This window comes from Bos mutus, chromosome 16, assembly GCF_027580195.1.
Source record: "Bos mutus isolate GX-2022 chromosome 16, NWIPB_WYAK_1.1, whole genome shotgun sequence".
Lineage (NCBI taxonomy): Eukaryota > Metazoa > Chordata > Mammalia > Artiodactyla > Bovidae > Bos > Bos mutus.
In genome coordinates, this window is record NC_091632.1 from 3,847,855 (window position 1) to 3,866,107 (window position 18,253).

Consider the following 18,253-nt stretch of genomic DNA (forward strand, 5'->3'; position numbering starts at 1 on the left):
GGTGACCGCGCCGCTCCCCCTCCCGCTTCCCTCCCTAGCTGCTCCTCTCGCTCTTCCCGACCCGGGCCAGTTCCGAGCGAACGCGCGCGGAGCGCCAGTGTCCAGACGAGAGTTCCCGGGGCAGCGTCGCGGCCCGGGAGGCAGCCGCCGCGGCGCAGGTGGACGCCGCCCGCTCGCCCGCCTCTCCAACCGCCGCCCCTCCCCCCAGCGGGGTCCCGAGCTGCGGGATGGGAGGCACGGCTCGCGGGCCCGGGCGGAAGGATGAGGGGCCGCCGGGGGCCGCACTCCCGCCGCAGCAGCGGAGGTAACGGCGCCGCGGGCGTAACGGGCTGGGGAGCCCCGGTGAGCGGGGCGGGGATGGGCGGGCTGGAGGCTGAGCGAACCCCCAGCGGGAGGGTTAGGGAAGGGGTCTGGCCCGCCGCCTTCTTCTCCATCCGCTGCCCTCCTCCCCAGCCCAGAGGGGGAGGAGGCTAGGGAAATAATTCCACCCTGGGGTTCTCTCTGAAGCCCTCGATCGGGGATGTACGGTCAAAAAGTCCAAGAATCTGGGACTTGGTAGGGCTTCTTAGCAAACTGGAGGGGATAAACAGGGATAACCGAGGACTTTGCCGTGAGGGGTGTGGTCTGGCCTCGGGGTGCAGGTGAGGGGCTCTGCCTGGTAGGGCTTTTCTGTGGATCCTGATTTGAGAGTTTCTCCACCTTACATTGTATTTTACACCTTAATAGAAGGGACCCCCCCCACACACCCGCTCCCCACTTCATTTGCATGGACACTTCCTTTGGCTCTTTATAGGAAATCTTGTAGGTCTTCCATCTGTCTTTCTCTGTAAATGTGGACGTCTGTCCTATTGTGTTTGTTTTATTCCTGCTGTTGGCAAAGAATCAGTCGCATCCAGAATTTTTGGTTCTTGTCAGTGAAGCAGTTCCCTTTAAAGACTTTATTCTATCAGAACGTGACTGTTTTTTTAAAAAGAGAACATTCCAAAAATATTTGTAGTGGGTCGTTAGGGTTTGTATTTTGAGCTTTTGAAAAACCTCTATTTCTGTAACACATTGATTAAGAAAACTCTAGAACTAATTCTGCAAAACAGTTTTTACAAGCCACTGAATTATTGCAGCGTGCTTTTAAAGATTAAAAAAGTTCTTCCCTGGCAGCTGGGTCATTATCATTGCATTCATAATATATCATGTAAAAATGATACAATGAAGTGCTGATGTATGTTACTGGAAATCCGTGTTCTTGGTGGCAGATGAAGTACATTATTCAGGGCCATCTTGTGGATTAAAGAAATCTCCGTCTTTTGTTTTGCCTTCCAGTGGTGGAGGCAGAGTTTTAAACAGAGAAATAATCTGTAATCACTTGGCATTTAGCTTCCACCATCCACTGGAAAATTAAGTGGATAAAAATGTGAAATGCTTGTAATTTAGAGAATTTCTTTAGTATTTGCTGTAGAATTCACTGTATTTTTCTATAAATTAGGTAGAGGTTAAGTAGGTAAGTAAAGAGAAGACAGCCCTAAGAAGGCCTTTTATTACTTGCTTGTAAGACCCAGAAAGGTGTAGACTAGAACTATTCTTCGTTTTACAACTGTGTCGAAAATGGCTCAGAGAGGGAGCTGGTGTAGCCAGTTTTAGAGCTGAAATTAAAATCCATGTCTCCGACTTTGAAAATACAGTCCTCCGTCTTGTTTGTTCTAGTTAGCTTTTAGGCTTCAGTATTTAAACTAGTCTTCAAGTAGTAAGTTAAATGAGATCCTTTGATAGTCCCTATCCTTAACAACATTCAGAAAATAAGAATTATTTTCAACCATTTCAAAATACAAACCTAGAAATACTTTTATTTCTTTAGATACAAAGAGAAAAGTTGGATTTCCTCTCTTCCTTTGCTTCCTCTGTAGTTTGTGTTCATTGCCAAAATTCGAAGTGACCATTTTTTTTCCCACCATAATCATTTTTATTGGGATATAATTGCTGTACAATGTTGTGTTAGTTTCTGCTGTACAACAATGTGTATCAGCCACAGATGCACATATATCCCCTCCCTGCTGAGCCTCCGTTGTAGGTCCCCCACCCTAATCCCACCCCTCTAGATCATCACAGAGTGCCATCTGAGCTCCCTGTGCTATATATATATACTGCAATTTCCCACTAGCTGTCTGTTGTACACATAGTAGTGTATATACAGAGGGGACATTTGTTTGTATTAATTATTCTTTGTAGAAGATAAGAAGTAGTTAAAACACAAGGTGTTTGGGAAATACAAATTTATTTACTTTAGTTACTGACAGATTTTATCTGTAATCCTTTCAACTAGATTGGGGGATGGTGTCTATGATACCTTCATGATGATAGATGAAACCAAATGCCCACCCTGTTCAAATGTACCCTGCAATCCTTCTGAACCACCTCTACCCAGAAGACTAAATGTAAGTAAATGTAATTCTTTGAGCTTTGATGATCCTCCTGAAAAGGAGGAAGATCTACTTTGAATGATCAAGGTACAGTTATATCTCACTGGTTAACCCAGGCTCTTCTTTTGTTTCTTCTTGGTTTCTCTTGACTTTGAAATAACAGGTTCTGAGGTCCAAGTTTAGCTTTTCAGAATGATTTTGATTTGGAACCCATGTATTTATTCCTTCCAATCACTGGGATAAACAGGAAAAAAAAATAGCATGTTACTTTTGTCTAGATAATGGTTATTTTTTTTAATAGAATGATAAATATATAGAGTGTATTATGATGGCTCATTTTAACAAAAACAAGGAACAGAAAATACCTCTGACCCTTAGAGTTATGTTTTTTCTGCAAGGTAGAAATGCAGTCCTAGCTTATTAGTATGCTTAAGAGAACCATTTTATAGATCATAAATAAAACTTAATCAGTACAGTTTGGGTTTTAATGCATTTATTCATTTTGGAGCTTGCAGGCATTTAGCTTTTGACACCATTTTATTAAGGTAATAAAAAAAACTAATTCTTATTCCCTTGGCACACATAGAGTGGTAGGGAGAGTGGGGTTTGGACAAGTTCCATGACAGGGAGAAGCTATCCTGTGGTTTTAAAATTTGCTGCATGTAATCTAATGAACAAATTGAATAATTGAGCTGACTAATTTATCAATAATTCTCCTTCATATTTCTGTTTAAGACCTAAAATTATTTCTATATAAAGAACTTCTTGCATTTTCCATAGTCCTTCCCAGCTGTTTTGTCAGCTTTGCCACTAAAAATCAACTTTTTCACAGCTTTCAAGGCTCATAATATTACAGAATATGGGCTAAATATATCTGGAAGGCCAGTAACCCTATTTTTAATCTCCTTTCTGGAGTGCAATAAGTTTCCTTTCCATTCTCTGCCAGCTTATTTTTATAATATATAAAAACTTCTGAAAACTCCAGAACCATATATGTAGTCCTTGTGTTGATGATCAGATTTCTCAGTTACTTGCTGACAGTTAGCATATCTCTATAGGAAACTTTTGCAGTTGGTCATCAGATCAGATCAGATCAGATCAGTTGCTCAGTCGTGTCCGACTCTTTGCGACCCCATGAATTGCAGCACGCCAGGCCTCCCTGTCCATCACCATCTCCTGGAGTTCACTCAAACTCATGTCCACTGAGTCGGTGATGCCATCCAGCCATCTCATCCTCTGTCGTCCCCTTTTCCTCCTGCCCCCAATCCCTCCCAGCATCAGTCTTTTCCAGTGAGTCAACTCTTCGCATGAGGTGGCCAAAGTACTGGAGTTTCAGCTTTAGCATCATTCCTTCCAAAGAAATCCCAGGGCTGATCTCCTTTAGAATGGACTGGTTGGATCTCCTTGCAGTCCAAGGGACTCTCAAGAGTCTTCTCCAACACCACAGTTCAAAAGCATCAATTCTTCGGCACTCAGCTTTCTTCACAGTCCAATTCTCGCATCCATACATGACCACAGGAAAAACCATAGCCTTGACTAGACGGACCTTTGTTGGCAAAGTAATGTCTCTGCTTTTGAATATGTTATCTAGGTTGGTCATAACTTTTCTTCCAAGGAGTAAGCATCTTTTAATTTCATGGCTGCAGTCATCATGTGACTTAAAATACATTTTAACTAATTTTTTAAATTAAGAGCTAAGTCATTTATTAATTGATATAAATTATGTATAATTTATAAATATTTTATAAAAATCCAAAAATTTTATAAAAATTTGTAAATTTTTAAAAATAAAGTCGCATAATTATTTATAATATACATTATTTTGGAAAGAATGCTAGAGAATTTGGAGATGATAATTGAATATAGATAATAGGCCATTTTAACTTTAGCACCAGCCATTAGTTGGCCAGTGCTAATCACTGTGTGTGTGTTAGTTGCTTAGTCATGTCTGACTCTTTGTGACTCAGTGGGGTGTAGCCCACCAGGCTACTCCATCCATGGGATTTTCCAGGCAGGAACACTGGAGTGGATTGCTATTTCCTTCTTCAGGGAATCTTCCTGACCCAGGGATCAAACCCAGGTCTCCTGCATTGCAGGCAGACTCTTTACCATCTGAGACATCAGGGAAGCTGTCTAGTAGGGCAATTAAATTGTGTTTCAGGATCAAAATGAATTTTTTTACTCTATGATACTCACAGTAATACAATTTCAGAAACACAAGGTTTTATGTTCTAACCCAATGATGTCTTTGCAAACTTTGCTGAAAAAGTACTTTTGAGGGCTTCCCTGGTGGACTAGCAGTTAAAAATCCATGTGCCAGTGCAGGCGACACGGGTTCAATCCCTGGTCCAGGAAGATTGTATGTGCTGTGGAGCAACTAAGCCCGTGTACCACAGCTACTGAGCCAGCACCCAGGAGCCTGTGCTCTGCAACTAGAGAAAGCCCACACATAGCAGTGAAGACCCAGCTCAGCCAAAAATAAATAGATAAATTTTAAAAGAAATAAACCTTTTTTTTAAAGTGCTTTCGACGTCTTAGTGACACTTGTAGCTCGTTATGCCATGACTCCAAGACCCTGCTGCTCATTTCACAAAGGTTTTTAGCTTCGTTGTTTATCCGAGATGCCTTACATTCTCATTGTAAATAATAAATCATCTGCTCCTAGGCTTTTAATAGGTTAGCTTTGTGTTGCAGAGATTTAGGGTCGAGAGTGAGAGGGTGGTGTTCTATAACTACTTTAACATGTGTGTGGAATTGTAGATTCTTCTAGAACAATGAAAGAAAGATTTTATTTATAGCACAGCAGATTTGATACATAATTGATTCAGGCCAGTATTTGAGTTATTTACAAGAAAGGAAAGAAAGCTAAGAAAAGAACCCCTCCCTGTGTGGAAAAATTCCTTCCTGGAATTCTTCAGATGCATTGGAGATTCAGAACTTGACAATCCATGGGGGCCTAGACCTGAAGTGTTGGGTTCTATTCTGGGAGCTGTGCTTGCACAAAGTGCAGCCTCTGTTGAGAACGTGGGATCACAAGCTGTGTGACGTGGAGGTTGTGATGGGGGATGATGAGTCTACAGAAAAACAGTGGGGCAGAACAACCCTTTTAGGTATCTGAAGAGCTTTAGCGTGGAAATTTGGACACTCCTGTGTAAGTCTAGAGAGCAAAGTAGTACTTAAATTGCAGAGAGATTTAGGCTCATTTTAAGGAACAACCACGAGTCAGCAAATCCAAATGACGTCTTTATTGTAATAGTTTTATGACAGTTAATTTTCTGCTGTATATCTGTTCTTATTAACGTTCTGTACCTGAGACCCTCTCTTGATCACAAACAGAAATGAAGACCTCAAGAGCCAGGGCAGCCTTCCTTGTAGGCAGAGTTAGGTGAAGTAGCCAGGGATGGACCCTGGACCACAGATAGCTTTCCTACCAGCTTGTCGAGTTCCTAGAAAGTCATTCCTTTGGGTTAAGATACTAATCTTCTATTAAAGTTCAAATAGCTCTGGAGAGGTAGCACATTAAATTGTATAGCAAGTTGCAAGCAGGTTTTATGTGGGGGAGAAAGTGGGTGAAGTGTTTCCGTGCATCCTAAGAGAAGCCCAATCAAGGAGCCCTTCTTGGAGCAGAAGGCATATTTAATGCCAGACATCTGGTGGAGGGGGAGTCTGGAGCCACAGAGGAAGGCACCGCAGAGAGAAAAGATAAGCTAGATGGGGAAGGGAGGGTGTATCAGGGTTTAAACTTTACTGTGTTGAGAATTTTCCCTAATTGTTATCAGTATTTTTAACCTGTTTTATCATTTGTGAAGGTCTTTCACATATATTATTAATTGATTCTCATAACATACTACAAGGAGGTATTATCAACATTTTACAGATGGAGAAACCAGGGCTAAGAAACTGGTCTAAAGGTTTTCCCTGTCCTGGGACCAACAGTTTTTGAGCAGTGTAGCCACCCCAGCCAAGGCCTCTGACTTCATATTTTTTAAGAATGTGTCCCCAAGACTTTAGAGTAAATATTTAGATGCGTTTAGGTTAGATAATAAAAATGTTAAGGAAAACTTGTTGAGATGCATGCAAATGTTCAGTTTTGTTGTGTATATCTAGCTAAAATCAAACAATTATAATTGTTTAGTTCAGCAAAGCATGTCTCCTAATAGACTGTAGAGCCTTGAGATGACCTGTTTTTTGGTGATCTCAATTGTTCACTACTGGTATAGTAGTAGTGAACATCCCTAAAAACAGGAATAATTATTTGACTTAATTGATGATAAGAAAAATGTTGCATTATATTTACATTTTAACACTTCTTGACTAGTGATCATTCTCTATTTTGGTATCAGTGATCTCTCCTGGTCCGTATCTTGCCTCTTTATTTAGAAACCCAATGTCAAAGTATGGCTACAGTTCTACTGCTTTGCTTATGTGTAAGATGGTGCAATGCCTCATTTTTGTAACTGTAGTACTCTATAAATGTTTAAATTAATTATAGGACCTAAAAGGAACAGGCAGGAACTAATATCCTGCTTTTGTAACTAAATTAGGGTCTGTCTAGATATGCTGACACTTAATTTTTTCATCCCCTTTTTTGTTTTTATTTATATTTTTATTTATATAGATGATAGATTAGGTGTTGTTTATTTAGGTCTTGTTAAAATTCTGTTTTTTAAATGTTTGGCCACTTTGGATCATTACCTTATAATTTGTATCGTATTTGAAGAGATCCTAACTATAGCTCAGAGCTCCCCTGAAATGATCGTAGAGGCTCTCAAGACACATCAGGGGTACAGTTCTTCAGATCCATTAAAAAAAATTGTTTTTGGAACTATCCTGGAATTTTTTTTTGAACAGCAGATTTAGCGTTTTTTTCCCTTTTTTTCTTCTTAGCACCTTCTTACATTTTTCTCTTTTTCATGGTGTTTGGTTTTTTTGCTCTTTTTCTCCCATCTATTTTCAAAGAATCTTATTTCAGAGATACTCAGTAAGTAGAATTTTCCTCTGTGTGTTACTATTCCTTGCAGAAAAAGGTGACGTAAAATCAAGTAAAAAGAGTTGAGTGCCTCTGTCGTGTAGGCTCTTGCTGAGGATGACTGGTGTATATGTCTGTGAGCCTGGGAGAGAGAGAAGGAAAGAAGGAGGCTATCTTTATTTAGGAAAGGGCCCTTTCCATAGGGGCCTTGGATTCTCACTGTTCCTCATCAGATACAGAAAGAATCTGCCTCAGTGATCTCAAGAGTCTTCTCTGGATTAGAATTTTGTGATTGGGTGAAGGGAGGTAGAAAGATGGAATAATTTATTTGGGGCCCCGGGAGTAGATGATGAGGCCTTGGTTGATTGCAGGCCACGATCAGCACTCAGGCCCTACTGGAGGGTTAGAGCAGACACCAGAAGCTGGCACCAAGTTACAGTAACCTTCCGACTGAGTCAGAAGCCCTGGCTTCACATCCTGCCTCTGTCCCTTTATCACTTACAGAACACTGTAATATGCATTATTTTGTTCCTGATACGTGCCCTTAAGATTTGGGAAGATACTTGAAACAAGTGTGAACAGTGTAGGGCAGTATGTATATAATCAGGTGCCAGATTATACGGCAGATGGGAAAGCTACAGTTAAGACGTGAGTGGAGCCACAGTTAGTGTGGGCTTGGAGTAGCTCTGAGTAGGAGAGAGAGGGGACGAGAATTGGGCTTTGACAGAGTATAGGATTCAAGTGGATGCGTTGAAAAGATCCTCAGTCAGAACACACACCTGTTAGCAGGAATGTAGCATGTTTAGGGTATGGTAAGATGACCATCTTGTCTGAAACAAAGCAATATATATGTAGGGAGCCGGGGTGCCCATAAGTCACGGAGTCTAAAGATTAGCATAGCATAAGTTTCTAGGACCGCCTGCTTTTCTCATCTCACTTTTGGGTCTTTTAACTACACATCTGGACATCTTTTGTTGTTTTGTTCAGTCCAGGGGAGGATTCCTTCGTCCTTCCACTGTTTTTAGTGACTTTAACATGGATTCATTTCTCTTTGCCATAGATCACCACTGAGCATTTAACAAGAGATCCTACTCAACGCTTCCTGAATGGAGGCGAGATGAAGGTAGAACAGCTATTTCAAGACTTCAGCAACAGAAGAGCTGACAACCTTCAGTCGGATGGTGTCAACGACTCTGAAAAATGCTCTCCCACCGCTTCTCAGGGTAAAAGTTCGGATAGTTTGAATACAGTGAAATCCAGCAGCTCATCCAAAGCATCCAAAGCGGTGCCTCTGACTCCAGAACAGGCCCTGAAGCAATATAAGCATCACCTCACTGCTTATGAGAAGCTGGAAATTGTCAATTATCCAGAAATTTACTTTGTGGGTCCAAATGCCAAAAAAAGACATGGAGTTATTGGTGGTCCTAATAACGGCGGGTATGACGATGCAGATGGGTCCTATATTCACGTGCCTCGAGACCATCTAGCTTATCGATATGAGGTGCTGAAAATTATTGGCAAGGGCAGTTTTGGGCAGGTAGCCCGGGTCTATGATCACAAACTTCGACAGTACGTGGCCCTGAAGATGGTGCGCAATGAAAAGCGCTTCCATCGCCAAGCGGCAGAGGAGATCCGGATTTTGGAGCATCTTAAAAAGCAGGATAAAACCGGTAGCATGAACGTGATTCACATGCTAGAAAGTTTCACATTCCGGAACCATGTTTGCATGGCCTTTGAATTGCTGAGCATAGACCTTTATGAGCTCATTAAAAAAAACAAGTTCCAGGGCTTTAGCATCCAGTTAGTTCGCAAGTTCGCTCAATCCATCTTGCAATCCTTGGATGCACTCCACAAAAACAAGATCATTCACTGTGACCTAAAGCCAGAAAACATTCTCCTGAAACAGCATGGGCGCAGCGCAACCAAGGTCATTGACTTTGGCTCCAGCTGTTTCGAGTACCAGAAGCTGTACACTTACATCCAGTCTCGGTTTTACAGAGCTCCGGAGATCATCCTGGGAAGCCGCTACAGCACACCCATCGACATATGGAGTTTTGGCTGCATCCTTGCAGAACTTTTAACAGGACAGCCGCTCTTCCCTGGAGAGGATGAAGGAGACCAGCTGGCCTGTATGATGGAACTTCTGGGGATGCCACCAGCAAAACTTCTGGAACAATCCAAACGTGCCAAGTACTTTATTAACTCCAAGGGCCTGCCTCGCTACTGTTCTGTGACCACGCAGGCCGATGGGAGGGCTGTGCTTGTGGGAGGTCGTTCGCGGAGGGGTAAGAAGCGGGGTCCCCCAGGCAGCAAAGATTGGGTGACGGCACTGAAAGGGTGTGAGGACTACTTATTTATAGAGTTTCTGAAAAGATGCCTCCACTGGGACCCCTCTGCCCGCTTGACCCCGGCTCAAGCATTAAGACACCCTTGGATTAGCAAATCTGTTCCTAGACCTCTCACCATTGAAAAGGTGTCAGGCAAACGGGTAGTAAATCCTGCAAATGCTTTCCAGGGCCTGGGTTCCAAGTTGCCTCCAGTTGTAGGAATAGCCAATAAGCTCAAAGCTAATTTAATGTCAGAGACGAGTGGTGGTATGCCTCTGTGCAGTGTATTGCCAAAACTGATTAACTGATGGGCAGCAGTGTGCTCAGAGATGCGTATGGATGTATTTTTAATTATCTTGCAAACCTGAAAATGGAAAGGAAAAAAAGCCCATTGGTGGATGTGTTTTTTGTCAATGTAGATTTCTTTTTTTTAAATAAAGCAAAGCATTTTTATATGACTGTTAAAAGAACTCTTCACAAGGGCTAAATTACCTAACCAGATTGTATTGGCCATCCTGGAATATATATTAAAAGACTTTTTATAGGTCAGTGCATCTTTTGTTATTATTGGCAGGCGTGCATCACCTTCCATATTAAATTCTGTTGGTTTAAATCTCTGCCAGAAAGTATATCCTGATCATTAACTTTTAGACTCCCTCGGCATCTGTTCAGAGGGTTAATCTGGGACATTGCCGTAGTCACAGGTGAGAGCCAAAGCTCGGTCTCTGGCCCCAGCCTGCTGTCTTGTGGGCTCCTGCCAGGTGGAAGGGCTCACAGGAGAATACGAGGTTGGAGGAGCGCCGGGATGCAGGGGGTCTCCTGGAGAAGTCACGTTGCTGCTTCCAAGCGCTCCTTTCAATTGTGTGATGGGTGCTGTTTTTATTTTATGTTGTCATTGTTTTGCCGCTGATTAGTTTCCTGGGCACTGAAAGCATTTTATAGACATCTTGTGTTTGTGCTGAGTCGCTCAGTTGTGTCCGACTCTTTCTGACCCCATGGACTGTAGCCCACCAGGCTCTTCTGTCCCTGGGATTCTCCAGGCACGAACGCTGGAGTGGGTTGCCATGCCCTTCTTCAGGGGATCTTCCCAACCCAGGGATTTAACCCTGGTCTCCAACTGAGCCAGAACATTAAAGGTAACGTCAGCGTGCAAATGGCAGTTGTGCATTTCCATGGATTCTACGTCACGAAGTGACCACTATCGCATAGAGCTGACCACGGCCCCGTTACTTGGACTCCTCTTTCCAGCTGTCTGCCACCTTAATGTGCCACAGTTTTGTCACTCTCAGTGTAAACAGAAGATGATTCCCTGGATTCAGAGTGAGCTTCAGTTCTAAGAAAATCCAAAAACTAACCCGTTTCATTTTTTCTTTTATATATCCTATTTCTGTGCTAAGATTTAAACAGCGAGGGCTAGTAATAAAGTGAATTGCTAGCCAGATGCTTTCCTCAGAAGGGTGGGGAGGGACAGCAGCTAACGCACTCGCTGTCTTGTTCTCTTCCCCTGCCCTGCCTCTGCTTCTATCCTCCAGAACGGGGGTCCACCTGAACACTGTCCTGACGGGGTGTCCTGCAGAGTAGACCGTTGCTTTCTCTAATGCTGTTCACAGTGTTACCAGTTACAGTTTTAAGATGGAATTTAGTCTCTGCAGATTCCATAAGATCGGGAGGAGGCTTGTTTTGTTGGACAACACAGAAAAAGAAGGAACATGCCATGGGCACTTTGCTTCAGGAACTTTTGCCCTAAGAGAAGTTTTCCTGACAGCCACAGCACAGGCTATGAGAGCAAACGTCCGGAGCGTGGTCCCAGCCTCTCAGGTGCAAGGCCGCAGAGCAGGGCAAGGTTCAGACGGAGGCCTCAGCCTCTTAAAAGGGGATGTCCTGGTATTTCTGGGGCCTGAGCAACTGTATATTTAAAACCTTAGTTATTTGCCCTACCCCTGGTTTGCAGAAGGCAATGGAATATGCGAGTCCTTTCAGCCCTTTAACTCCTGCTGAATGCTCTGACTTGCAGAGAAGTTGTGTAGAACTCCTGCATTATCTAGGCACAGCATATGTTGAAGTGGTTTTTCCAGTTGTTATCACACAGGGAGACCTGCTGTCTTCAGCAAACTGTTAAAAGGACTGCAACCTCAAACGCGTCTGCCACGTGCTAGATTTCGATGTTTGTGTTGTCGGTGAGCTGTCTCCTTGGTCACTCAGCGCTGTGTGTGACTTGGGAGAGAAGGGAGCCTGTGGTCCGATTCTGTGTATTGAAGGGACCATGAGGTTACGGAACCCTGGGCCAAGTGACAGGATGTACACAACCCATGACACTGTACAAATTCTAGAAAGCTCTGGGAAGGTGAACGGATGTGTTTATGCCTAAATTTGGCAGCCTAGAGGGTGACGCAGAGCAGAGTCATTCAAGTTGGCATGCCTGGCTGTTGTGGGCTACTTCAAGTTTGGGGAGAGTGGGCTGCTCGAAAACACTGTGTTTGTGCCAGATGGATTTGGAGAGGTTTATGCGTGCATTTCAAGTTTAGGGATAACTGAAGCTTTTAGAAGCTGTCACACTGTGCCCCTTTTCTCCAGCCATTGTCAGATATTGCTTGGATCCCTGCCCAGCCATAGCACTGAGTAACTGAATTGGATCAGAGTTGATAACAGCGATTCAGGCTGTGTATTACAGTTATTGGATTGTTCTTTAGCCATTTTCGTTATTTCAATTAAATAGGTCAAGTTGGTTGACTTATTGATTTTTAAATTGAAAAAATCAACTGAGTTTCCACATTGTTACTGACGCAGTACAGAGCTGGGTAGGAATGTTTGTTTTATTTCATTCCTAAAATCATGGGTTTCTTTCAACGTGGAAAACTGACCTGTCCAGCTAATGCCTGCTCACCTTATTAGACTCCATCCCACCTTCTGCTCTCACAGTGATGGATCTGTGTATCATGTGCTGTCACGATTTCTCCTTTGTTAGAGTGCAAGCTTCAAACGGGCATGCCTGTTCATCGTGGAGCTCTGAGTTAACCGGGCGTGATGCTCCTGAGTGTGTACACATGCTGGGGGTCGTTTCCCTCCGTGTACCAGGAGTGTGCTCACCTCTTATCTTCTTTCAAATTGACCTACACAGTAAACCTCTGACCCCTTCTTTTTGAGAGAGGATAATTAGAGAAGAGTTATGTGAGGCCACCTTTTTCTGATCCAATATTTGACATTTGATGATAACGAAAAAGAAAATGTAACCATAACCTAACTATGATACAAAGATTCTGCTTCTGTCCCACAAGGGCTCCATGAAAGAAGAGAGAGTCTAGCCTGGATCTCCTTTCCTGGAGGAGATTGATTATGACCATACTAGCATGCTTTATCCCGAGGTGTTTTTGAGTTGTTTTTTTTTTTTACTTAGGGGATAATTATGATACTGTGATGGTTTTCACCATTCATCAGTTATAATCAGCCACAGGTATACATGTGTCCCCCTCATCCTGAGCCCCCACCTCATCCCCGTGGGTTGTTTCAGAGCACTGGCTTTGGGTGCCCTGCTTCATGCCCTGAACTTGGACTCGTCATCTGTTTGACGTACAGTAATGTACACGTTTCAGTGCTTCTCCCTCAGATCACCCCCCTCGCCTTCTCCCACTGAGTCCAAACGCCTGTTCTTTACATCTGTGCCTCCTTTGCCGCCCTGCATGGAGGGTCGTTGGTGCCATCTTTCTGAATTCCACATATGTGCATTAATATACAGTGTTTGTCTCTCTTTCTGACTTACTTCACTCTGTATAATAGACTGCAGGTTCATCCACTTCATCAAAACTGACTCTAATGCGTTCCTTTTTATAGCTGAGTGATATTCCACTGTGTACACGTACCACAGCTTCCTTATCCGTTCGTCTGCCTCTGGACATCTAGGTTGCTTCCATGTCCTGGCTATTGTAAACAGTGCTGCAGTGAACACTGGGGTGCACGTGTCTTTCAGTTATTCCTAGGTGTTTTAAGGGGAGGTGGGACAGACAGGTTAGCTAACTAATGTCATTATATTTTAGTTTTCATGACATTAAATTCGTTAAGAATGGGGTTTATTACATGATCAAAAAACTGAACAAAGGATTCAACAAAAATTTAACTGTGAAACTGAATCTATAGAAGCTGGTCATGTTGAAACTTGTGTTTTAATTCCTGACTAGGTGTAAGTAAAGTTAAATGCTAAATTTTAGGTAGCAGGTGATACATGGTTCTAAGCTTTCCTGACTATCAAGACTATGCCTACTGCTTTAGTGAATCATGGAAAATTCTTTCTCATTTATTTTTAATGATTCGTCTTGCATCTGTTATTCAGCGTCACAAACACGGAAGTTGGCAGGGTGACAGTGATTGTTCCAGACTGCATCTGAATGCTTTTTTCTCCTTTGAGAATGAAGGATAAGTATTTATCCCAGAACACGTTTTCCTGCGTTTCTTCAGTCTCGCTGTAGAACTCTATAGCTTACTGTGCACAGAGCAATTGCAGTCCCCCACAACAGGAGCAACCTGGAGCCCTCCGGACACGGAGCGGCGAGGCCTGGGATTGGCGAGTCACGGACGCGCTGTCCCCTGCCAGGGGTCAGCCACTCGGTTTGCAACATTTCTAATCTCTTCAGTGTGCCCCACTTCATCTTCAGCCTATGCTTCCTGAAGCCCAAGATTTTAGAAGAATTTGCTTCCAAACCTGACCTTCAACCAGAATGTGATTAGGGGTAATCCTTTCAAGTGAGTCAAATTACGCCTACTATTTCAGTGAGAGAAGTTTTTAAGCAAACCCATCCATGTAAGGACTAAAAGCTCTGGTTGCTGAGAGCCATTTTCCCTGAGATAAGCCAGAGCTACAAATATATCGTCTAGACTTTGAAAGAAAGGATATGATTCTTAATATAGCTCACCAACCACTAAGTCAAGCCCAGGCTCTCATAATTTTTTCTATAACAGGAGAAGTCTGCCTGCCTGTTGACTCAGAAGATTCTTACTTTTGCTACCACACAAATAAATTAAAAAGAAAGGGCTCCCCTAAATCAGGCTAGATGGTGACCTGTGGCTATTTCAGCTCAGGATGTCAGTGTCTAACGTATCAGGTTTGAATCATTTGGTATCATGGGATTTGATCACTGTTCGCTTGAAACTGCTGACTCGCTTCCTCTGGAAAGAGTAGTTTGGCATGGATGAGTCAGTGTTTTTTTTGTTTTTTCCTTAGGGTGTTTGTTTTTTAAAAAAAAAAAAATTGCTTTGAGAATTTTTCAGCATCTAATGATGGTTTCAAAACTAAGGCTGTCAACTTTCCCAGGAGGCCATGAATGCTATACTCTGAAGTGTTCCCAGTATAATGCGTAAGTATCAGTCACTGAATTCTTGGGGCTGCAGGTACAGCCTCTCTTAACGTGGTGATAATGATGGAGAAAGAAAATGCTCAAAAAAGAAAACACTGAGATGAGAAAAGCAGTGGAGTAGAGAGGCAGCCTGTGCCATCCGTTGAGTTCTCCAGAGCGCCCTCCAGGAACTGTGGCACTGTTGTAGAGAGGGAGCTGGGGAAGCTGGTGTGGGCTCAGGGATGCCCGTCTTCAGGGAGCCCTAACTAGCAGCTCTCTTGTCAGGAGTTACCACATGTACCTTCCTGGGGCCCACGCTCAGCCTAAGGGTGAAGTCTGGCAAGCAGCTTAAGGAATGCAGCTTATTTGGGAAGTTTTGGTGTTTTTGTCTACAGGTAATGTAGCACTCCTGGAAACAGAGCAAATGGAAAGGGAAAGAATGTTCTTAGGGGCCCTCAGGCACCTTAGCTGCCACCTGCTTCTGGCTGGCCCTGGGCCCCTACTGCCTCAGCAACAGGAGCTAAGCAGACGCGGAAGAACTGCCTTCGGTCACTCTTGAATTTTCCTCGAGTTCTTGAGTTCCCCCTTCTTGCCCTGGCCTGCAGCTAGAAAAGGACCTTCCCATACTCACATGAAGCAGCTGCATGTTAGAAAAACTAACTTCATCTGGAGAAACTGCAGGCCAGCGGGGAGTTAAAAGGATACCAGCCTTCACCATAGCGGTTTGACTTTGACACAGTGTACCCCAAGCCAGGACATGCCCATGGTTTTTTGGTTCCATTTAAGGCAAAAGCTATCTGAACTTGGAAAAGGCAGTGAAGTGACTATAAGAGCTCAAGGTGTACGGCCTGTTGCCTCAACATCCAGGAAGGTGTTCCAGTCCGGAGGCAGAAACGGGAAGTGACTGCAGTGCCAAGGGCCGATCCTGCCCTTCCTGGAGCGTGCCCGGGCCCAGCACACCCACAGTTTAAGAGGCTGCCCCGTGCCGCCTCACTCCTGACGGCACCCAGTGGGAACCAGTGGAGAGAATTCTTCATCCTGCCCTGGGTGGAGCCCTGGCCTGAACCAAACTCACCTCTGCCCTCCTGGAGCCCTCTGTACAGGCCTTGTTTGGTGCATTTGTTCTTTTGACAGTGACTTCTTGAGCAACTGCTGTGTGTGGACAAAAAAGAAAAACACTCCAGTGGCATTTGTCAGGAATGAAACGCACTGGCAGGACCACAGACCATTTGTTCAGAATTTTAGAAAGCCAGACAGTGGGGTTAGAGGGAACGTCAAGTTATCTACACTCCGTTCTGGTTTCAAATCTTCAAGTGAATGGGCCGGGAAGGGGAGAGAGTTTCAGAAGAGAATGCTCTGAGTCTGTGGGGTGTTGGAGCCTTTTCTGAGCTGAAAGCAGAGCAGAAAATACGGTAGAGATGAAAGGTGTAGCGACAAGCTATCCAGTTGCCACGTGGCTCTCACTTCCCTCCATTTCTGACTTGAGATGGGGTCGCCCTTGGGGATTCTCCAGCATGATTTCAGGTGGGGGTGTGACTCTTGCCATCCCCTCCTCAACCATCTGAAGCTACCCCACAGAAGAAGGAAACGGCAGGCTCATCTCTTCCCTCTCTCGCCTTGATTTCCCTCGACAACAAACTGGCTTGTGAGCCAGCTTGCACTGCCGTTTTCTCCGGTTGCTAAATCAACATTGTTTATTCCTGTCCCATCATCAAACCCTGTCTGAGCCTAAGACCAAAGTGAATGGTGGGATGGAGTCAGGGACTTCAACCCTGAGATCCTTTCCTGCAGTTTCCGATCGGCGGTCCCACATGGTCCCCGTGCCCCTTAGCAAACCCTCTTCACCCAGGAGTCCCTTTTCTCTCCTTGGAACCCAGAGTCACTCTCTGCTTTAAAACCTCAGGCAGATTTCCAGGCAGAGTGGCTCCAGACCTCTCTGGGAGACCGCAGATGCTTCCCCTCGACCTTGCTAAAATAAGGCACCAGGGCTTCCGCGGTGCGTCTTCCTGCAGGGACAGCTGTTTCCCAGCTGCTGTGTCAACCCTGCCGCCCCTGTTACCTTAACCCAGCAGCTGCCTTTCAGAAAGAGAGTGATCCCTCTGCCCTTGATGGATTCCCAGTCTTAAGTTCTACTGTATCCAGAGGAGGGAGGTGCAACTTTAGCCGGGGAAAGCGTGGGTGGGGCTGAGAGCTCCTGACCACAGAGCTGCAGTCTGTAAAGTCAAAAGCCGGGCTGGACACCAGGGCCCCTGGAGCCCCGAGGCTCCTGGGGTGCCCTCTTTTGCTCCCAGGGGCTCCCCCAGCGGGCACCAGGCCCGACCTCCCACTTTCTCTGCCTGCCTCCCTTCTTTCAGTAAAGGAATGTGCCAGGCACTGCGCTGGGCGGCTCACACAGAAATGAGCCTTTATCCTCGCTCTCAAATTCTCTGGAAAGTTAAACTGGGGTGAAGAACTGGCATACAGAGGGATGCATGGGACAGCAGACACACTAAGTGCCTAGGAGTCCCTCCCAGCACCTGCTCGCAGGACGAAAGGTGAGGGGGAGAAGTCCGCGGAGGATTTTTGTGGTGAATCCGCGTCCATCACCAGCTCTGACCATTCTGCCCTTGACCGCCCCTTGTCTATAGTGCCTCCTGCCTCAGCGAGGCTCTTCCCACCTGAAAATGGGGGAGACTGAGCCCCAGACTGGAGAGAGCAAATCCATACCCTGTCCCTTCGGTTAGTAGCAGAGCCAGGGTTTGGAGCCAGACTCTGCACGGCTACTAGCAAACAACCGTGTCCATTCAACACCCACCTCCAGGCAGTGTTTACACTGCGCTCCCAGCAACCCTCCTTCCCCTAGCCCCCATCCAGCTCCCCAAAGGTGCCAAAGTTGGGGGGGGGTGTTATTTTTATCAGCAGGGTTGGGAAAGGGGCAAAGGCTGAGGCCGGGCAATTCAGTGGCGCCAGCTGAGGCTTAAATACGATGACAAAGCCCCACCCTGCCAACTCTGCCTGAGGACAACCCAGCAGGAAATCAGCAGCCTGTGGGCCCGGCCTGAGGGCTGGCCTGCGTCTGTCTGCCTGGAGGAAAGCCAGTCACATGAGCCGAGGCTGGTTAAAAAGAGCTCGGTCATCTGCCCGCTCCAGTGTCTCCGCTGGCGTGGGGAGCTGTGTGGGGGCGAGGGTGCCAGCTCCTCTTCGTGGGTCCTGGAGGCCAGGGAGGGGAAGGAGGAAGGGGCA

The 18,253-nt window shown here is 45.0% G+C and overlaps 1 protein-coding gene across 1 annotated transcript; it reads left to right on the plus strand.

The window, feature by feature from the left end:
- Positions 1 to 22: 22 nt before the first annotated feature.
- Positions 23 to 10,256, plus strand: DYRK3 (dual specificity tyrosine phosphorylation regulated kinase 3). The gene is made up of 3 exons (XM_070384593.1): positions 23 to 304; positions 2,315 to 2,426; positions 8,441 to 10,256. The coding sequence occupies exons 1-3, from the start codon at positions 228 to 230 to the stop codon at positions 10,013 to 10,015; spliced, it is 1,764 nt and encodes a 587-aa protein (XP_070240694.1). The 5' UTR covers positions 23 to 227; the 3' UTR covers positions 10,016 to 10,256.
- Positions 10,257 to 18,253: the final 7,997 nt, after the last annotated feature.

Excerpts from the sequence above, each read along its gene's own strand:
- DYRK3 (XM_070384593.1), top strand. The coding sequence starts at position 228 with ATGGGAGGCACGGCTCGCGGGCCCGGGCGGAAGGATGAGGGGCCGCCG. Across the intron at positions 305-2,314 it reads CTCCCGCCGCAGCAGCGGAG|ATTGGGGGATGGTGTCTATG; the intron begins GTAACGGCGCCG and ends CCTTTCAACTAG. Across the intron at positions 2,427-8,440 it reads CTCTACCCAGAAGACTAAAT|ATCACCACTGAGCATTTAAC; the intron begins GTAAGTAAATGT and ends TCTTTGCCATAG.